The sequence below is a fragment of the Penicillium bovifimosum genome (assembly GCF_028826915.1).
Source record: "Penicillium bovifimosum strain IBT 22155 chromosome Unknown utg000006l_segment0_segment0, whole genome shotgun sequence".
NCBI classification, from domain to species: domain Eukaryota; kingdom Fungi; phylum Ascomycota; class Eurotiomycetes; order Eurotiales; family Aspergillaceae; genus Penicillium; species Penicillium bovifimosum.
This window is the reverse complement of record NW_026622715.1, coordinates 606,634-626,533: the sequence shown is the minus strand read 5'-3', so window position 1 is coordinate 626,533 and position 19,900 is coordinate 606,634. Positions and strand designations below refer to the sequence as shown.

The 19,900-nt window shown below is 50.8% G+C and overlaps 8 protein-coding genes across 8 annotated transcripts; 6 read left to right on the top strand and 2 right to left on the bottom strand.

Moving 5' to 3' along the window:
• Positions 1 to 698: 698 nt before the first annotated feature.
• N7515_007869 (zinc-binding alcohol dehydrogenase family protein) lies at positions 699 to 2,145 on the bottom strand (the record flags this gene model as incomplete). Its single annotated transcript, XM_056668613.1, has 4 exons — positions 699 to 1,231; positions 1,289 to 1,734; positions 1,791 to 1,831; positions 1,894 to 2,145. 4 exons carry the CDS (start codon positions 2,143 to 2,145, stop codon positions 699 to 701), a joined length of 1,272 nt encoding a protein of 423 aa, XP_056518443.1.
• A 1,536-nt stretch (positions 2,146 to 3,681) lies between these two features.
• Positions 3,682 to 5,269, top strand: N7515_007868 (DUF895 domain membrane protein; the record flags this gene model as incomplete). The annotated part of the gene is made up of 4 exons (XM_056668612.1): positions 3,682 to 3,748; positions 3,820 to 4,861; positions 4,913 to 5,009; positions 5,066 to 5,269. 4 exons carry the CDS (start codon positions 3,682 to 3,684, stop codon positions 5,267 to 5,269), a joined length of 1,410 nt encoding a protein of 469 aa, XP_056518442.1.
• Positions 5,270 to 5,780: 511 nt separating this feature from the next.
• Positions 5,781 to 7,310, bottom strand: N7515_007867 (UDP-N-acetylglucosamine--dolichyl-phosphate N-acetylglucosaminephosphotransferase; the record flags this gene model as incomplete). The annotated part of the gene is made up of 3 exons (XM_056668611.1): positions 5,781 to 6,761; positions 6,823 to 7,003; positions 7,072 to 7,310. 3 exons carry the CDS (start codon positions 7,308 to 7,310, stop codon positions 5,781 to 5,783), a joined length of 1,401 nt encoding a protein of 466 aa, XP_056518441.1.
• Positions 7,311 to 7,641: 331 nt separating this feature from the next.
• N7515_007866 (putative nuclear pore protein (SEH1)) lies at positions 7,642 to 8,951 on the top strand (the record flags this gene model as incomplete). The annotated part of the gene is made up of 3 exons (XM_056668610.1): positions 7,642 to 7,851; positions 7,926 to 8,781; positions 8,845 to 8,951. The coding sequence occupies 3 exons, from the start codon at positions 7,642 to 7,644 to the stop codon at positions 8,949 to 8,951; spliced, it is 1,173 nt and encodes a 390-aa protein (XP_056518440.1).
• Positions 8,952 to 9,390: 439 nt separating this feature from the next.
• Positions 9,391 to 10,959, top strand: N7515_007865 (putative proline permease; the record flags this gene model as incomplete). The annotated part of the gene is made up of 1 exon (XM_056668609.1): positions 9,391 to 10,959. One exon carries the CDS (start codon positions 9,391 to 9,393, stop codon positions 10,957 to 10,959), a length of 1,569 nt encoding a protein of 522 aa, XP_056518439.1.
• A 1,844-nt stretch (positions 10,960 to 12,803) lies between these two features.
• N7515_007864 (putative PHD finger and SET domain protein) lies at positions 12,804 to 15,680 on the top strand (the record flags this gene model as incomplete). The annotated part of the gene is made up of 1 exon (XM_056668608.1): positions 12,804 to 15,680. One exon carries the CDS (start codon positions 12,804 to 12,806, stop codon positions 15,678 to 15,680), a length of 2,877 nt encoding a protein of 958 aa, XP_056518438.1.
• Positions 15,681 to 17,191: 1,511 nt separating this feature from the next.
• On the top strand, positions 17,192 to 17,908 carry N7515_007863 (putative MFS monocarboxylate transporter; the record flags this gene model as incomplete). Its single annotated transcript, XM_056668607.1, has 1 exon — positions 17,192 to 17,908. One exon carries the CDS (start codon positions 17,192 to 17,194, stop codon positions 17,906 to 17,908), a length of 717 nt encoding a protein of 238 aa, XP_056518437.1.
• A 313-nt stretch (positions 17,909 to 18,221) lies between these two features.
• On the top strand, positions 18,222 to 19,709 carry N7515_007862 (RNA polymerase II accessory factor CDC73 family protein; the record flags this gene model as incomplete). The annotated part of the gene is made up of 1 exon (XM_056668606.1): positions 18,222 to 19,709. One exon carries the CDS (start codon positions 18,222 to 18,224, stop codon positions 19,707 to 19,709), a length of 1,488 nt encoding a protein of 495 aa, XP_056518436.1.
• Between the last annotated feature and the right edge of the window lie 191 nt (positions 19,710 to 19,900).

Below are 19,900 nucleotides of genomic sequence, written 5' to 3'. Positions count from 1 at the left end.
CTCCCAATAATGTCGGCGTGTTCATCAGAGAGATGTATCGGAGGATGCGGTACGGTTGGCGTCGTACCAGAATATTGTGAGTCCGAGCTAACCGGTTGAAGTTTCTGTTCTAGATCGAAGCAGTTTGTAGGAATGCCCCAATATACCAGCGAACTATGCATGACGCATGTACACCGATCCCATGTAATTAAAACACGTTGATTGGCTGTAGACTCCGGCTCCGATCGGCCCGCCACCTTTTGACTCAACGCTAGGCGCCATGGATGAACAGGGGTGTCATGCTCGACCTGAAGCCCTAAGTGCACATTCTATGCATACAGTTATGACATAACGTGGATCATCAGGGGTAGCTGGTTACGGTAGTATTCCTCAAACCTGAAGTTGCTATTTTGTATCTTCACTGAATCTGTGATATGGTCAGTTGCTCGCCAACAATATGTCTCAATAAAGCTGACCGTCCTACAGACAGGGTGACAACCCAGGTAATCTGGTTGCTACGCTGAGAATAGTCATGCGGAAGGTTTGAAGAGAAGGGACATCAAGTTCTTAAATTGTATCATGGTCTAAAAATCAATTTACCCACATTGATATATAGGTAGTCATACCCCAGAACGCCAATGCCCGCCGGTATCTTCTAAAGCAAAGTGTCATGAAGAGAGGGAAGAAGTCGGGTGGAAACCTAGAGATCCGCTCAGTGCCTATACGAGCGAAGAGCCCAGATCGACCACAATCCGCTTTCCAGAGACTGAACCACTCCGTAACGTCTCAAGAGCCGCATTGATACCTTCCAGGCCTCCCTCCGCGTGAACGATCTCAGGCAATGTGAAATTTGCCGATTGCATAAGATCCTCCAACCAGCAAACCATAGCTTCGCCTACTGCGGGAGCGGTATGGAAAAGCTTAATGGGAACGGTGTGGTAGTGAATGCCCGGGGCTTGCTCTTTGGGCAAACCGGACAATCCGAGAAGGTGGGCATGACCATCGGGGTTTAGGGTCTTTTCAAGTTGTGTTGCTGTTTCTCTTCCGACTATATCGATTGCATATCGCAGCTTGCCGCCAGTAACGCCACGGATAATCTCGACTGCACGATCGGGGTCATGACGATCGACAAGCAGGTCTGCGCCGGACTGTACGAGCTTGGCACCATGTCGCGCGGCATCGGCTATGCATATCACGCGTAACCCGGCGAGCTTGGCTAGTTGAAGAGCAACCAGGCCAGTAGTAGTTGAGGCTATTAGTCAAAGGTCAGTGAGTTGTTCGTTTATATGGAAACCAATGCCTGTCTTACCTCCCCAGAAAGCAACCCAATCTCCACGTTGCGGCCTTTCTGAGTCCATTAATGATGCAAAGCATTCTTGGTGTATATCGGCGGGTATGTCATTTCGGTCGAGTTTATTGATAATATTGGGCAGGTTAGGACCGGGAACTTGTTTTATAAGGGAAAAGTCGAGTCCGAATGACACGCCCAGGGCGAGAACCGCAGCGACGAATGCGACTCCGACAGAAGCTGAAGCGTGGATGGATGTTGAAGGAGGAATTCGGGCAGCATTAAAGTCGGTCGCAATGGCGTATTCTTGGAACGCTGCTTTCCTGATGTCACGGTAATCTGTTGATGGCACCAGCACAATGTCGCCTACGCGGAGGCGTGATGATCCCTTGGGAACTTGTAATACACGACCAGCCAAATCTCGTCCGTTGATCCATGGCAGGCTGGGGATACCAAAGTTGAATGCCCTAGACGGTATATCAGTGAGCTGGCGATGAGAACGAGACCTGATAGAAACACTTACGGTCCTTTCCAGTCAACAGGGTTGAGGCCAATTGCAAGGACCTGCGTGTGGATGGTCAGTTTCTTGTGCCATGCATGATCTAATCCACGGGACCCTGTCATACCTTGACAAGGATCTCTCCCTCATGCAAGACAGAAGGAACAGCGTGGTCTTCCACTAGTGCATATTGTTCGCGAGCCCCCTTGAGAAGCAACACTCTTTGCTTTAACTCTTCCGATCGCGGCGACGCGGGTTCAGATTCAGATCTTGACTCGTTGGAATAATCTGAAATGGACTCGGAGAACAAATTGTGGTGGAAAGTAGTCGGGTTCTTCTGCACTTGTTCGAGCTGGAGGCAAGTTGAGGTGGACGACATGATGCTGGAAGATAGTAATGGCATGACTGATAGATGACAGGAAGACGTCTAATTCTACTAATATGTTCTACCTATATCTGCCTTTATACAATCTCTCGGGCGAGAGAAATAAAAGCAAAGCCCGCTTGCCTAGTTTTATGGCGCGGGGGATGGATCCCAGGCCCTCCCATAAGCACGTACATAGAGATGGGACCCGCGAGTATATCCACTAGGACGAGTTTAATAGAGAGATCAATGGGATAATTTCGTCTCACGTTTGCGCAATAGCAGCCTTTCCATAATTCCGAGGCCTATTGATATTGCACATGGCGGGGCAGGAATGGCGTGCTTCAAGCCTTGGCCCTGGGGAAGGTGATGCTAGATCTAGGCTTCACGTTATATCCATGTTGAATGCCATAGATGCAGAACCCTGAGGATTTTGAGGAATCAAAGAAGCTGAATAGATCCAAATGACTAGTCTGATACTCGCAGAAACTCACAATTCCCATTGCAATATGTCGTGCCGCGGTGACATAAATGCAAGTTGGTTCGGAGAAGTTGAAGCCATTTCGGGAACTGATGTGATCTTGGCCTGCGATGACGAAAACTGGTTGAAAATTTCTGGATTCCAACACTGAGGATCTGAATCGCGAATATTATTCGGTTGAAAATCAAGGTAATGAAGGCATATGAAAATGAGGAGATTATCAATCACTGATAGTCGATGCCAGTGATTCGCATGTTGGTCTCAGCAGTTGACTTGTGAAACAAATGTTGTCACATGTCGGTTCTTTATGGTACGCACGTGATCATGGCCGTAGAGATAACCTTGGAACACATGAGATCGACTGACTATTGGCCTATGCTTAGATTTTCTGCAAAGGTTCCATGGTGGAAGTTCGGAAGCTGCGAACCTCACCTGGGGCCCTGGACACTTAGATACTTCAAAAAATGTTCATAAGAGCAGGCCATGTATGAGATAGCCAACTGCATTCCAAATCCACTTGGAAATTGATAGAGCAACCTACACCTTGGATATTATATGTAACAGCAAATTTCCACTTTGTCTCCCCGGGCATGCGTTCGGGAATGGATAGGTGCATTCCACCTTAAGGTTACTAGATAGACTCCTAGATACCCTCTTGGCAATGGACCACCAGCGGATGTTTCCATCAGCAAGCATTATACCCGTCAGATCTGATATTCCAGTGTTCCACCCGATTTCCATGCAACTCGGGGAATCCAGCTGTACCTGGGTAGGATCTAGCCCGCCTGCTGAGTCCTGGGTGCTCCGTGCGAGCACGTAATCCAGCCTAATTACGACAACATGAATGGAGTGTTGGGTCGGGAGCTCTGAGCAGCTAAAGAGGGGTCTTGAAGGATGCAAAAACCGCCAGCACCTTCCTGATGTTGCATGGCGTGGGACATATTACTTAGGGCAACAGTGTCGGTTGATATTGACATGGGGGTACGAATCTCTTGCGCGAGCGCGTCTATATCAACTTCCAATATCCTTTCGAGTTGGTTTGATCACCCCGACATTGACCCTGGTTTATCATGACGAGCACCGAGAAAGACGTTGTGCCAGCTGATATGGACAGCCCAAGTTCATCCTATTCGGTTGGTAGGCTGCACAAAGGTGAGATTGCAACATTGACCCTCTGAGCTCATCTGAAACTGACGATGAACCGGCAGTCAAGTGGTATCGTTCGACGTTCTACAATGCCCTCGTCCTCGGCATTTGCAATTTCCTTGCCCCTGGGATCTGGGGCGCGATGAATTCCTTGGGTGGAGGAGGAGAAGAGGAACCATATCTTGTCAATGCGGCGAACGCGTTGACCTTCGGGCTTATGGTGGTCTCTTGCTTCTTTAGTAGTGTCATTGTGCGATTCATTGGGATAAAATGGACCCTCATAGTCGGAACAATGGGGTTTGCTCCATACGCCGCTGGGCTGTACCTGAACAACCGGTATAGTGAGGAATGGCTGGTGATTCTGGGCGCCGCTCTTTGCGGCATTTCAGCGGGCATCTTTTGGATGGCGGAAGCAGCTATTGCGCTTTCGTATCCAGAGCCATACAATCAAGGTCGCTTCTTGGGGTTCTGGCTCAGCTTCCGTGTTGGAGGGCAAATACTCGGGGGTGCCATCAGTCTGGGCATCAACGCTAAGCAGTCGACCTCGGGCTCAGTCTCATACACTGTGTACCTGATCTTCATTGCCCTGCAGGCTCTTGCCCCCTTTGCTGGCCTGCTTTTGAGCAACCCGTCTCAAGTGCAACGAAAGGACAGAGTCCGCGTTCAACTTCAAGTGACGAAAAATGTTGGATTCGAGTTGAAAAGCATGGCGAAGCTTTGGATCAATCGCAAGTTTTTGTTCATCGTTCCGTTCATTTGCCAAGCTGTGTACAGTGAAGCTGTGATGTTTTCGTACGAGGGATTGTGGTTCTCAGTGCGGGCCAGAGCACTTGGCTCATTGCTCTCTGGTGTGATCGCTTTGGTCATCGGCAACATCCTAGGAGCCTTCCTTGACAGCAAGCGGATATCCCTGAAATTGAGAAGTAGGTACGCCTTCTTCTTTGTCGTCGGGTGGCAAGGCATGTGCTGGATCTGGGGTTCAGTTGTGACAACCGAGTTTAACAAGACGCACCCGATATATGACTGGACTGATCCGGGATTCGGAAGAGCCTTCACCCTCTTTCTCTTCTGGGTCGCTGGCTTCCAGCTGAACTATATGTATCTGTAAGTTGAAAGGCGACCTACATCTCAGTTGCGACGGTGCTAATTGATCAGGTTTTTCTTAGTCGGTAATCTTGCAGACGACCACGAAGAGGTCGTCCGGATTGCAGGTTTGTTGCGTGGTACTGAGTCGGCCGCTCAATGCGTCAGTGTGAGTTTTCCTCTCATATTAGTGTTGAACCGCCTAAATACTAACGATGTCTTCAGTACGGTTTGAGCAGTGTGAAGATCATGGCAGCAGTGGGCAGCGTATACCTCAATTTTGGGTTGTGGGCCATCGCGGTACTTCCTGCCTGGCTCATTGTCAAGGAAGTTGGAGAGAGCTTCGGGGATAAGAAGATTGCACGGGAGACCCGCGATGTGCGCGTGGAGTCCTCGGAAGTGTTCGGAGATTGCTCGGAGATCAGGTGAATCCAGCGTGGATGATGCAGTGGAGGCGTTGCGCAGCCAGACAGTTGAAGGCTCCAGCGCGTTTTTTTTTTTTTTTTTGCTAATCTGTAGGTGTTCACTGTTCAGCATGAGACAGAGATCACCCTGTACGATGAAGTATGAAGAGATATGATAAATTGTATTTGAAACTCTATGACTAGCACCAGAAACAGAGAAACAGGACGAACGAGTATAAGTACATAGACAAATTCCTAGTCAGGATATTCCCGTTGAGTTATCCCAGTAGTCTGGACTGGCCCTAATGCAGCAGAGCTCTGAGGTCTACCATCCAGGGGACAAGAGGGGTGGAAATCTACGAGTCCGGGTCTGGCAACAGAAATGTCAGCGGTTGCTCCTTCCATGGAAGTTGACGCTGGGTGGGACTCCTAGGTTGTTCTTGTCAGAAAAATATATACATTGAATAGACAATACTACTCTGATAACCTTGCTCCTAGAGATATCTCGATGATTGACACCTTTGACGCTTTCCAGGCTATGCAATGAAACCAAATTCCCTATTGTCGTGGTGGAACACAAGCAGTGCAAGACGGTGTCGAACAAATAGACCAATCATCCCACAAACAATCTGGACTGCGACCATGTGCCACGCCAGTTGGTTTTCTCGCATTGGACCCATCCAAACTAACCAGAGGTTCAGAATGGTGAGATTACTCGATTCTGTTATCTGATCATTCTCATCCGTAGTAATGCGCACTAGTCTCAGTAGGTGTAACAGTCGTAGCGCGGTATCAATCAAAGGCGGCGGGGGACTCGTCCACTCTGTGACCGAGGCATCTAACAACCCAGTAGAGGCGCTGAATTTTGGCAATCGGTGGCGGGGGCAAGGAATGAGTTTGAAGAGCTGTGGGGTCGAGTACAAGAAGTTGAAGATCTGTGGAATGAACAGTAGGAGCAGAGTTTTGCTGAAATGTCCCAGAATGCCAACCACGGCAAACACCATTCCTGCAAAATAGCAGTAGGTATCGCCCACAAACACCTTTGAGGGATACCAATTATGGTACAGAAGAGCTGTCGACACGCCGATAAATGGAAGTAGGAAGTAGATCGACAACAAATGTGAGTCGGTGGCAGGGTGTGGGTATGGCGAGATAGGTGCGAGGTACAATGCATCATTGAATAGCAATTGAAACGCAATCACCAGTGACTGAGCAACCTCGATTCCGTTGATGCCTGCCAACATATTGATGGCGTTAGGACAAAAGATAGCCACCGCTGCCATGTAGATATAATACAGCCATCCAAGGTCAACGATGTCACCCAAAAAGGGCTGAAGTGGCACCGGGACGACCACGTGGGTAACGCCGAAGTCCACAAAGTAAACAATGAGCATAGGGATTGCGGAGAACGCAGGTATTAAGACTTTGTGTCTCCAGCGAATATCGAATAGATCATCACCAATCCCGAGAATTGCGACGGATTGCAAAGATAAAAGACCAGAAAGATAAGAGGCCAGCTATCGACCAATTTGTTAGTTTGAGCCCTGATAGCCGTAAACACAAAGGTTTATTTTTTACCTTGCCATGCGGAAATCGGTGGAGAAATCGGCCATTCTCAATATGTTGTGACTCGATCACAACGTCACGGTTTCCACCACCGGATGTGGCTGCCACGATATCCTTGTAGAAGGCAAATGGGATAAACATGATGAGCGACATCAGATACACCACGGCGCATACCGCTCCCATGGTTTCAGGTCTAGTCCCCGGTATTAGTTCATGATGAGATTGCATATGCAAAAGCCAAGAGCCAGGGCTTATACATACATCTCGGGCCGGCTAGGCTTTGCCATATCTTTGCCTTTTAGCCCTGCCTTCATGAACACAGGCCCAAGCCATCGAATCAAACTAAACGCCACCGCAAACACTATGCCACATAGCGCAATTGAAGCGACCAGAGGGGCCCCATCGCCTTGGAATGTGGTGTTAAGGATCGCTAAACCGGCCCCAACGAGACATAGTAGACGCCAAGTCTCAGTACGGGAGAGCGTGCTTGAGGTATGCATCGCAGGCACAGAAATGATAAGGAAGGAACCAGGTCCCCCTGCAGCAAAGATAGAAATCCAAGAAGTTGTCCTATGCAGCAAGAGCAACAATCCTCACGAGACGCGCAATCTGTCTTTATCCTCAAGATACGCGATAAGCGCTATCGTGTTCTGCCGTGGCTATCTGACCGCCAAATCTGGCGGTGAAAGTATCCCGTGATGCCTGCAACTAGGAAAGTAAGGCGAGTCCAACGCGACGTCAACCATCTGTTTCATACCTCTACGTGCAGAGGCATGAATTGTCATCTTTTGGTCCAGGTGTTTAATTCGTCAACTCTAAAGTTCAGACACGATGGGGGCTGTGGAGCGCCCCGAGATAACGGCTGGGTTTGTCGACTTCGATGCAGGCCATCGGGATCTGGTTACTGTCACCAGATTTAACTTCTATGGCAACCGTATTGTCACAGCTTCGTCCGATCACCGCATGAAAGTTTGGGATCTCAAGGAGGGCCAATGGCAACTCATAGATACCTGGCGCGCCCACGACGCTGAGATTCGCGATGTACGTTTTCTAATAAGCCAAAGGCGTGATTCTAAGCGCGCCAGGGCTACTTATTTACTAAATCGTTGTCACAGGCTACATGGAATGGCCCCTTTACAGGCCAACATATTGGCAGTGTCGGAGAGGACATGAAGTTAAAAATCTGGCAAGAAGATGTAACTCAGTCACCAAACTCCGGACGGCGTTTCAGGTCAATCTTTCGCATGACCGCGCCCCATAGGCATCCGTTTGTATCGCTCGATTTTCGCAACATCGACCTCGAGTCTTGGCTGGCTGTGATCACACGCGATGGCTACCTCATGATCATGGAACCTGTCAGCCCTGATAGCCTTGCAGACTGGCAGGCCGTTGATCAATTCCGAGTTTGCACCGCCCCCGAACGCGGGGAGGAAACCAGCTTTAAGGTCCAGTTCCATCATGATCCCACCGACATCACGCATACTATCTTGCCGGACTCGGACCCGAAGAGTCTGTCGCTCATTGTGGCTGCCATGGACACTGTGAAAATCTATCGCACTGACACAAACCGGCGATTCTACCATGCAATTGAGTTAAATGGCCACAGCGGCCTTGTGAGAGACATATCCTGGGCCAACGGCTCCGTGCGTGGCTACGACCTTATCGCGAGTGGCGGTAAGGATGGTTTGGTTCGCATCTTTGAAGTATACACAGTGCCTGCTGGTCAAGCATCCCAGAGCACCAACAGCCGGAAAGCCGACCGCCGCATGCAGTCGCAGAGGCAGACACAGTCACCAACCCTACGCGCGACATCGCAATCCGGGATAGGCTCTGCTCTAGCCAGTCGTGCCCCTGCGTCGGTGGCCGATCGCCAAGCTAACGGAGATTCGCTGTTCCGGCACTCGTTCAAACAGGTCGCTTGTATCGACACGAAACACCTCGATGTATGGCAGGTTCAGTTTTCGTTCTCTGGTGAGTTTCCACTTTGCTATGCTGGTCCAAGCTGTCTAGGTCTTTGTACTGATTCACTTCTAGGTGACTCATTGATCTCATCTGGAGACGATGGCACAGTTCGATTTTGGAAAAGGTCTTTGTCTGGAGACTGGCTCGAATTTGCCGAAACCGACCTGGCTTCTCAGTGATCTTTTCGCCAATACCTAGGCACTCAGTTGATGATGGCGCTGGGTTGCCAAGACTAAGATGGGAATGCCTGCCTAGCAGCCTGGGTAAATCCCCCAAGTTCCTCCACCTCTTGCCCGGCCCATTGACCCATTTGTCTCCCTTTTCAAACGATGATACCCTTTACATATGATCTCCGTATGCTCCTGTGTTCAACTGAGGGTACTATTCGCATAATCTAGTCGAATTCGGACCGTGGATGTTGATGCTTTTGACTCGCACTGTCTTAAAATCACCCAAGGAAAGAGCGATCCTGAAGGATGCCGTAGATGGCCCGTTGCGGTTGTAGGTACACTTTGCCCTCGAGCATCAACACTCAACCTTCCACCATCATCCTCTACCTATACTTTCATTAACCTATACTTTCATTATTCATACTCATCGTTATATTAGTCGCCCACCATGGCTGTCGGCCCGACAATTGGTACCGGCTTGCTCATCGGCGCCGGCCAAGCTCTCGCGGTTGGTGGGCCTGCCTCGCTGTTCCTGTCGTATATAGTCTTATCCTTCCTGACATTCGCTATGACCACGAGCCTCGCCGAAGTATCCACCCACATGCCCTCGCGACATGGAACACTGATCACCAATGGCTACCTGTACTTGTCAAACAGCGTCGGATTCGCTGCGTCATACTTCCGGTGGTACACCCTGTCTCTGTTCGTCCCATACGAGATCACATCCGCAATGGTCAACCTTGGCCTGTGGAAATCGGATGCCAAGGTCGCGATCAGAATGTGCCTCATAACTGCCATCGTTGTCGGAACCAACTTCCTTCCGGAGAAGACTTTCAAACGCTCCGAGGGTCTCTTCACTTCAATAAAGATTGGTACAATGGCAAGCCTGTTCGTGATCTCTCTCGCTCTTGGCCTTGGAGGCGTGAATGAGCAGACCCCGTGGGGTTTCAAGTACTGGAAACATCCAGGCGCCATGAATGAGTACATAGTTCATGGTGCATTTGGACGATTCCTAGCCTTCATCCAATGCCTTCTCGATGGCTCTATCGCATTCACGTTTGCTCCCGAATTGATTGTGCATCGCGCAGAGATGCCTGTATCACTTGACGCGCCAGCATCTCTAAGTGCTGCCATCCCTGGTAGAGTGACAGCCGACGTTTTCACAACGGCATTTCCGTATATCATGAGCTCCTTGGCGATGTCCGCCATGGCACCTTCCAATGACACGCGTCTGACAAACAACGGGACGGGCTCCGGGTTTTCTCCTTACGTGATCGGACTCAAGGATGCACAGATTCAGGTGGTACCTATGATTGCAACAATTGGGATCCTGCTTTCTTCGGTGGCCTCTGGGCGCAGCTTTTTGTACCTCTCCTCGCGCTCACTGTGTGCAATGTCGGAACTCGGGCATGCTCCCTCCTTTTTTTCCACCCGCAACCGCTGGGATGTGCCATATGTGGCTGTCATATCATCCGCTCTGGTCTCCGCCGTTGCCTTCGCTTCAGTGAGAATCACCAGTCCAGTCACAAACACCTATCTCCTCCGGCTCATCACGAGCGCTGGTTCCGTTTCTTCGCTTGTGTCATGCGCCGTCTATCATCAATTCAATCAACAGCTCAAAGCGAACGGAATCACCAAGCGTTATGGATTCTCCCTGCAGCCATATGGCACATATTTCGGAGTGTTTTTCAATACCCTTTCGCTGCTTGTTGGTGGGTTGTGGGCAGGTCCGAAGGGTAATCTGATCGGATCTCAAGGAGCACGGTTGGCGGTCTCCTACCTCAATGTTGTCGTATTCGGTCTCCTTTATTTGGGTCACAGACTGCAATATTTCCAGCCCGTTGTCGAAATTGAAAGACCGACCGATATGAATGGACAGGAACATTGGGACAGCGATGGGCCAAGAGAACTTCGGGCACAGAAGACGGACCCGCATAGGAAGAACCTCGATACAATTCCAGAGAGTCCTGAGGATATCGAGCTGCAACCCAGTCAGACAATGTTCACAGACGTTTGAGTGTTACGGTATATTGGTATACTGGGCGATGAAGATTGATCCAAGAGCACAAGCGCTGAAACGTGGGTATAAGGATGGAACGGTCATGTTTGCGACTCGGATTTCCTAGACTGTCAGTCATCATTAGGTGAATTCATATTTGTTTACTGTATAAGGTATACCACTGTACTTTCGATCGCCATGTAGTCGGAGGGAAATAGTTATCTAGGATGTCAGTACAGACCTGAATAGCTGTAGTTTGGGTCAACATGTGAGATCTTACAGTATCTTTCAATAAAGACAGTTCTGTTGTACTGTGTACTGTACTATTCTTTCCCCCTTTGTAGGGGCAAATGGCGCCAAACTACGTACAAATCATATCGCTCTTTCCCCCCCTTTTTCCTACCACGCGGAACCCGAAATCGCACTTCCACATTTTCTTCTCTTTCAAAAATGACTCAGATCTTCATATACAAATCCAATATGTACCAGAGGTTTAAGTGAAACCCTTGTCTGTTGTACCAGATGACCGTGCCCCTCCCTGAACCCACATCACGTTCTCCATCTTCGGGGGATCTCCAACGATTTCCCTTACCCGGTCTCCCCCCATGTTACTTCCATGCTTCCTCATACTTCCTTACGATTCTATACTTCTTGCATACTTCACCATTCGCTTCATCCTCGAAGACCTTCTCATGTGAAGCTCCAACATTTTCGTAGGTTCCCCATATGAACTCTCGTTCTCCCTTGCATTCCCTGGGGTTTTACCGAGCTGGTTCTGTGGGAATTTCTTTGTCCCTCCTCTCCGTCACAAGGTTCGAAGGACCACCGGATCACGAATCCTTCCAGCCTGTTCAAGATCTACGCGAATCTCAAGAACTATGGAAACTTGACTGATCGCGCTCTTCTTGCTATTCTGCAAACGGCGATATTGCGGTTTTCTTGGGCTATATGGCTGGCACTTAATATAGCCGACCTTGGGTGGTTATGATTCTTCACTACTTTTCTATGCGCCTTGGATTGGGAGTTTCTTCTCTATACTGTGGACATTTGTCTCCTACTCATCCATCTAGATGCTAACCCTCGTTGACTGCCTATGGATGCCCTAGGCTTTGACATTCCCGTGACTTCCCCCCACTCCCGCATTGAAATAAGCTAGTCCCAAGTGGGGCTAGTACATCCGATGCTTACTGAGAACAGTCGGTTTCGCCAGATTTCCGGATTACCATACCACGGTAATTTAAAACCCGAAATACCTAACGGGAATCTTCCGTTCACAATGAAATCGAGGTGGGAGGTAAAGAAAAGGGAGGACGCCCTGGAGGATAAAGTATGGTTGTTTCTGGGACGCTCCTATCCCTTCTGTCGAAGCCCTCTGGCTTCCTGCTTCGAGGATTCAAACCACACGAATACTCTTTCACCCCCTCCTCTCCCCCCACGCACTTGGTCTCTCTGGCTACCCGGACAGCCCATTCTCTGCCTAAGGCCCTCGTAGCCTCCTCCTTCCTCTGCCTCCAGTCCCTCAACTCGCTTCTTCTTTTTCCCTCCCCTTTACTTTACTTTCACCTCCTTCGCGCCCTACTTCTTTTCTTCATACCTTTATATATCTTTTTTTATACATTTTGCGCCATCCTTTTCCTTTACCTGACTCGAAACTCCGACGCTCCCCCTTTCGCTTCCTTCTTCTGATCGCACTACCTACGAGGCTACAACTTTCCAACGCGTCCGCCGTTCAACGAGACGAGATTGGGAATCTACACAATCACAAGCCGACTTCTTATGCGACTTGAACACAGACGGGCTGGCTACGCCTCTGTCAAGAAACTTCATTTTGTCTTCGCCTGAGAGGGGGTTATCTGTCGGCCATGACAGATACCTCCTCCCTCGCCATCACGCACGCCACAACGGATTCCTATCAGGTCCACGCCCATCGCGGCTCGCCCGCTGCCGGCGATGGCGCCGCCTCTGACTCCGGCGCACCCGAGGAAGAACCCTACACCATGAAATGCATCTGCTCGTTCGAAGAAGATGATGGTAGCACGGTCTTCTGCGAAGCGTGTGACTCATGGCAACACATCTCCTGCTACTACCCCGACAAGAAAGTACCGGAAGTGCATAACTGTGTCGACTGCGAGCCACGGCCCCTCGATAATCGCCGCGCCCACGAGCAACAGCGACAGCGACGGATCCGAGAGAAGAGTGAGGATAGTGAGCGAAAATCAAAGCGGTCCGCCACCAAATCTCGCAAGAGGAAATCCAAGGGCACCGATGCGACTGACACCGGCGTTGGACATGACTCGGGATCACGTGGATCTCTTCCCGTCAAGAAACAAAGGACATCTCGCCGTCCATCGACCTCAACCAGTGTTGTCTCGGGTCCCTCCGGTCCTTCAACTGAATCGCGCAATCGACGGTCTTCCACTTCCGTCGCAATGAGCCCAACCAATACCTCCACTCCGTCCATCCCTCTTTACTCGAACGAATTCCTCTCCCTTTACGATCGCGACGATCAGTTCATCGAATCGAACAGTATCCTCAACGACGGTGTAGAATTTGTGAATGAAATCGTTGCTTGGTTGAATGATCCATTGATATTGGCGCGTGTCACTGATGGACTTAGTGTCGAAGACTTCGCCCAACGGTCCGAAGCTGCTTTGGATCAGTCTCGCTGGCCCTCGTTGAAGACGAAAACCATCACTGATTCAAGCATCCAGATTGGTGACAAGCATCCGATCCACAAGATTCTGACCACACAAGATACAATTCGTCCGAACGAAACCGTCGGTGAAATTTTCGGCACGGTAGGCCATGTGAAGGACTACAAAAAGCTCGACAGCAACCGGTGGGAAGAGTTGCATCACGCCCTGCCTTTTGTCTTCTTCAACCGGCAGCTAGACTTGTACATTGATAGTCGCCAAGAGGGAAATGAGCTTCGCTACATCAGGCGCTCATGTGATCCCAATGTTGTGTTGAAAATTTACATTACGAGCGGCAGGCAGTTGCATTTCTGCTTTGTCGCGAAAAGAGAGATTCCTGCAAACACAGAAATCACCACTATGTGGTATTTCGACGACTATCTCTTTTCCGAGAATGCATCACCGACGGAACAGAACAAGGACAAAGTGGTGGATCCCAATGACGCCGCTGTTTGTATTAGCAATACATTGGCGCTTTTTGGCGGTTGTGCATGCGGTCACGCCCAGCGCGGGCACCCCGATAAATGCGTGATGGAAAGGCTCGATCGCCGGGAAAAACCCCAACCTCCCGGCAAAGTGACTAAGTCGAAGGCGAAGAATAAGCCCAAGAAGGGTAAGGCACGGGGCGGTCCGAGTCGCGCCACTAGCGAGACCACCAAACATCCTGACGACAATGACCCTGCCGCCGACATACGATCAACTTCCGGCTCCACGCGTGATAGACACACAGGCAGTCGTGATATTAGCCCCATGACTTCACAGGAACAAAAACTGCCAGAGCTCTCCAGTCGCGAAAAGCGCAAGATCGCGGAGGCCGAGAAGCAGTTTGAGCAACTCGCCCATGGACCTGTCAACTCCAGACGAAGAAGGCGCCCTAGCGGATATCACCGCCCTGCGATGCTTTCAAGTTCAACTCAAACTAGCGACGACTTCAGACCTTACCACAAGCCTTGCCCGTCTCTACCCCTCCAGACTGCTGAGCAATCAGCCCAGCGTCATGGCACTTATGTTGACGCCCAGACTCAACTCTGGGAGGATGATATCAAGAGATCATTCCAGCGCGTTGAACGCAAAAGGCGAGGATACGACATCTGCCCGGTACATCCGACTAAACTGAAACTAGCACGCTTTCGCGGGGGAAATCACAATGAGTTGGATTGGGAGCAACGAAGGGCGTGGCGGGCTGGTGACCGCAGTGTCATCCCACGTGGAGTCATCCCGTGGTGGTCCCTCTTTTATCCATCCCCCGAGGGCGACCGATCCGAGGTTGAGTTGCTCCCGGAAGATGCGGCACTAATGCACATGCCACTTGATCATGGCCCAATTTCGATGCCACCTCGGTGGTCTTTCCACGTGTCCCAGTATCCACCACCCCCAGTTTGTATGGGCCGTGTAGTGATTCGTGGGCTGCATCTTGATCGTCCCCCAAAACTGGCTTTACAGAATATCGATACTCCGAGTCCTACATCGGCCGATTGGGGCAGACCTAGGCGCAGGCTTGACAATGATCCACGAAAGCCACTATCTACTTATTGGCCATCCATTGCTGCGCATACCTATCGGATACCTGGAGCTGCCATTTCAGTCAATGTGCAAGTTTCCATGGCACCCCCCAATATGCCATCGGCGGCTAGTCCTGGCTCCGTGTCGACAGGGAGTTTAGCGTCGCCGCTTTCTCATACGGCTTCTCCACTTTCTCTCGTGCCAGCTTCTGCACCTGCGCTAGCTGCCACCCCTGCCAAGAAGAAACTCAGTCTTGGTGATTACATGATTCGACGTGGTACCATGGCGACAACCCCAACTCCGGAAAGGACCCACGCTCCGGTTCGTCCTCCGGCTTCTGGTCCGGCTTCTCTTCGCGCCGAACATTTTCTTGCGATTGTGCCCGTATTTGATGAGAATCACGAGTCTCATCGTCCAAAAGTTGAAGTCGAAGGTAATAAGGACGAGATGGATGTGGATGTCCCTGCGGCAGTTGCTAAGGATCTCCCTGAGGAAGATGCGCCCCAGCCGCAACCAAGCAGTAAAGCGGCTATCTCTTCGTGATACGTCCATTCGCAAGTTAGCAATGTGGCCTTGTATGTTGATCTCCTGTGCATCTAACGGTTTATGATTTGAAATTTCTTTTCTTGTATGGATCTGTTTGATCTATACAGCAAGGCGCGCACAGGCGTTTGGGACCAATTGTCTCGCCTTTTCCTTTTTATTTTTTCTGCGCCGGCTTCTCGATCTTGTCTGATGGACACCGGATGGCGTTTGGTGTGGTTTGGTTCTTTTAATGGGAGATACCATCGGTTGGGTCGGGGGTTTCGTGTCTGCCTGAGCTGCAGCACTGGGTTTTGTAATTTCTTTTGATTTGTCCGGCTGTCCTCTTTGGGACGTGGCTCAATATTCTCAATCGATATGTACGAGTACCGTGACTTTCTCTGGCTTAGCTTTCCCTGTATTTCTTGACTATGTCCAAGGCCGTAACGGAATACGAGGTCTAGGTACATGTATAGACGCAGCTACAGGGCTGTCGGGTCCCACTGAGGACATCTAACAAAATGATAGGCTGCAGCTCAGAGCATTAGACAGCGATGACGCGGGGGGAAACTTCTCACCCGACCCCTCTTCGCATAGTCCTTGATCACTTCTACAACTCAACTCGGCCCTCGAATTCACTACATGATGAGCACCTCGAACCATGAAAGCCTCGTGCTGGGCGAGATTCCTCCCCACAGATCTACAAATGACGTCTCGGAAATCGAGCTGCCCACTCTTGCTCCAGCAGATGGAGGGAAGGCCGCATGGCTGATGCTGGCTTCGTGTTGCTTGATCCAAATACCTGTCTGGGGTGTGTTACGATTGGATAGGGCCGTCAATACGCTATTAACCTCCATCTAGGATTCTCCACTGTGTTCGGTGTGTTTCAAGAGTACTATTCGACACAGGACGTCCTGCAGGGAAGCAAAGACGATCTGGCAACCGTTGGAACTACATCCACTGTATGCGATAGACTAATGCGGACGAACTATGTCTAGTCTAATGCTTTACAGGGACTTCTTTATCTTCTCTCGCCTGTTACCTTCACGCTTCTGACGAGATATCCGCGTCTCCAGTACTACAGTGCACCGGCAGGGCTAATCATTACCGTGATAGGGTCTCTGTTGTCTTCATTTTCAGCTCAGGTGTGGCACCTGATCGCTACCCAGGGTGTCATATGTGCCGTTGGGAATGGGCTGTTGTTCAGCCCTTCTTCCTTGTTTCTTGACCAGTGGTTCTTGCGTCGGAAGGGCCTTGCGCTGGGAATCATGTGGGCTGCAAAGAGCATTACCGGAGTCGCGCTACCTTTCATTGCTAGTGCTTGTCTGCATAGGTTCGGCTCCAGTACTACACTCAGGGCTTGGACTGTGACTGTGGTATGAACGATCTCGCTTTCTCGCCAGTTGGTGTCTCATGAATCCATCTATCCTTTGGATGGTCATCGAGCTGCCAGTGGCTTTCAACCCCTTAAGCAGATGTGGACTCTGACGAACATTAATTAGTTGCTGACCACTCTTATGGCGTTGCCATTCATGAAACCGCGTATCCCGATATCGCCATCCTCTTCAGCCCGCCGCCTGGATTTGAGCTTCCTCAAACTAACCACCTTCTGGATGCTGCAGGCAGGGAATATCATCCAGAGCTTTGGGTATTTCCTACCCACGACATTTCTCCCTTCTTATTCGACGACAACTGTCGGACTCTCTCAGAGCACGGGTACAATGCTAGTATCTTTGTTCAACGCAACGTCCATCTTCGGCGGGATAGCCCTTGGATCCCTCTGCGACAGATTCTCCGTCACGAACATTATGCTGCTATCCTCGGTTGGCTCTGCGCTGTCAGTGTTGCTGTTCTGGGGCATGGCGTCATCCTCTGGGTCAGGCTCGTCTCAAACAGCCATTGGTCTCCTCACTGTTTTCTCCATTACATATGGCTTCTTTGCAGGTGGGTTCAGCTCCACTTGGTCTGGAGTCATCACGCAGATTAAGCGTGACTCCTCGCCATCCTTGGAGACTGGACTTGTCTTTGGTCTGCTTGCTGGTGGACGGGGAATTGGGAATGTGATCAGTGGGCCACTGAGTACAGTCCTGCTTCACTCGGGGTCTCTAGGGGATTCCGGTCTGAGTGGCAGCACTGGTTATGAGACGCAGTATGGAACTCTGATTCTTTTTACTGGTATCACGGCTTTCTTTGGCGCATGGAGCTGGATATGGCGGTACATCAGCCCTGCGCTGCGGTATCTCAGTTGATCATGTGAAGTCCAAGTGTACGAGCAAAAGAAGTGGCGATGCCTGATAGCATTATGGTAAAAAGAAGAGCAATTGTATGTACAGAATTGAATTGAATGAGACACATCACTTTCATGAATAGATAATAGTAACCAGAACACACAATCGGGTCACGAACATCCATTTGTGCCTTGATGAATGGGCCGAAGATAAGTCACGTGCAGCAGTCGATCTGCGGAGCTTCCACTTCGAATGCGCCTTCTTCGATCTTCAGCCCCGACAACTTCCCTTTACATCTACTGCTGCAACCAGGGCCACTGCCCTTCTCGAAACAATGGCGACCGATGCCGCACTCCAAGATCCTCTCCTGTCGCTTCGACGTGCGATTGCCTCTGGTAACCTCCCAATACCGACGACCTCGTCCGAGCTCTCAGATCAATCAGCCACGGACGACTTAGCCAAGGCCACACATCTATACTTCGCCCAACCAACCCCTCAGACAATCGCGCTGTCAACCCCCACACGATTCATCTCGGCATCCACCAAATCCCCGGTAGACTTGCGCAGTATCCTTTTCGCTTGGCAGAACAAAGATGTGGCTATCCCCGAATACATCGCCAAGGCGCAGGAGTTCAACGACGCGCTGAAGAAGCAGACACCAGAAGGTGGTAAAGAGGAGAGTGTCCAGATTCTGATCTTCCTTGAGCGTCTCGACCTTTTCACCTGGTTGGAGGGCGCCTCCGACGACAGTGAACACATCAAACCCCTCGAGGGTGCTGCTGCTGCTGCTGAGGCGGCTGCCGCAGCTGCAGGTGTTGCGCAGTCTGAGAATGCAGCCGCAATTGCCGCTGGTGCGACTGGCGGAATCTCGACCGTTCCCAGCGGTGCCCCAGGACCAGCACAACCCGGAGCTCAGACCGGCCGGCCACAGAAGCAAATCGACCCTCGACTGCAAGAGATCTACAACGGAGAACGCAAAATCGGTGACCGTAACACAGTTCTACGGGGAATCAAGCCTACAGTGAGTTATATCAAACAGGACCAACAACATGCGATAGTAGCTAACCCCATTCTCCCACCCGCCCAGGACTTCTCACACGTCCGCAAAAGCGCTGAACTCTTCCTTGATCGCAGCCGGAATCGCCCAGGACAACCAGGCGCCAAACCAGGCAGCAAGGTCTCCGTGCCCGCGCCATCAGCCGGTCTTTCAATGCCCTCATCGCGCAAATCCACCTCCCACTCCCGCCCCGACCCAATCATCCTAATCTCACCCTCCGCCTCATCCCTCATCCGCATGTCAAACGTCAAATCCTTCCTCGAAGAAGGCATCTTCGTACCGCCCGACCACCCAACCCTCTCCAGCGCCACAGACGCCAACCTCGTGAAACTGGAGCGCCCACTTCGCATCAACGCCGACGCCTCCAACCCCAACGCAGCCGCAGTCGGCTCTCGCGCTGGCAAGCCCGCCCGGCCGACCAAATTCATCGTCGTCGACGGCACCACCAACTTCAAGCCCGAGTACTGGAACCGTCTCGTCGCCGTCTTCACCACAGGTCAAACCTGGCAGTTCAAGTCGTACAAGTGGTCCTCGCCGCCGGAGCTGTTCAAGCACGCCACGGGTGTCTATATCGGCTGGCGCGGTGAAGAGGTTCCGGCTCAGGTTAAGGGCTGGGGTCGCGGTGTCGAGAACTTTGCTGTTGAGCGCTGGGACGAGAAGAATGGTATCCATGGTGGTGGGCGCTGGCGGGATCGAGAGGTTGTCGAGGGTATTTGGACGGCTATTGAGGAGGGCATGAGACTTCGTGGCTGGGGATCTAAATAAGGCTTTGCTCTTGTCTCGATTCCCTTTCTTCTTGTCGTCTTGTTCTCAATACCCTCAATATTCGAGTTTGAACATGATGACCACTGGCATTCAAGGCGTGGTTCTAGGCGTTGTGGTAGTGTTTCTATCTTTTTACTTCTCTTATCCTTTTTCTTGTTCTCTATCATGTTCTCTGTAGGTATGTATGGCTG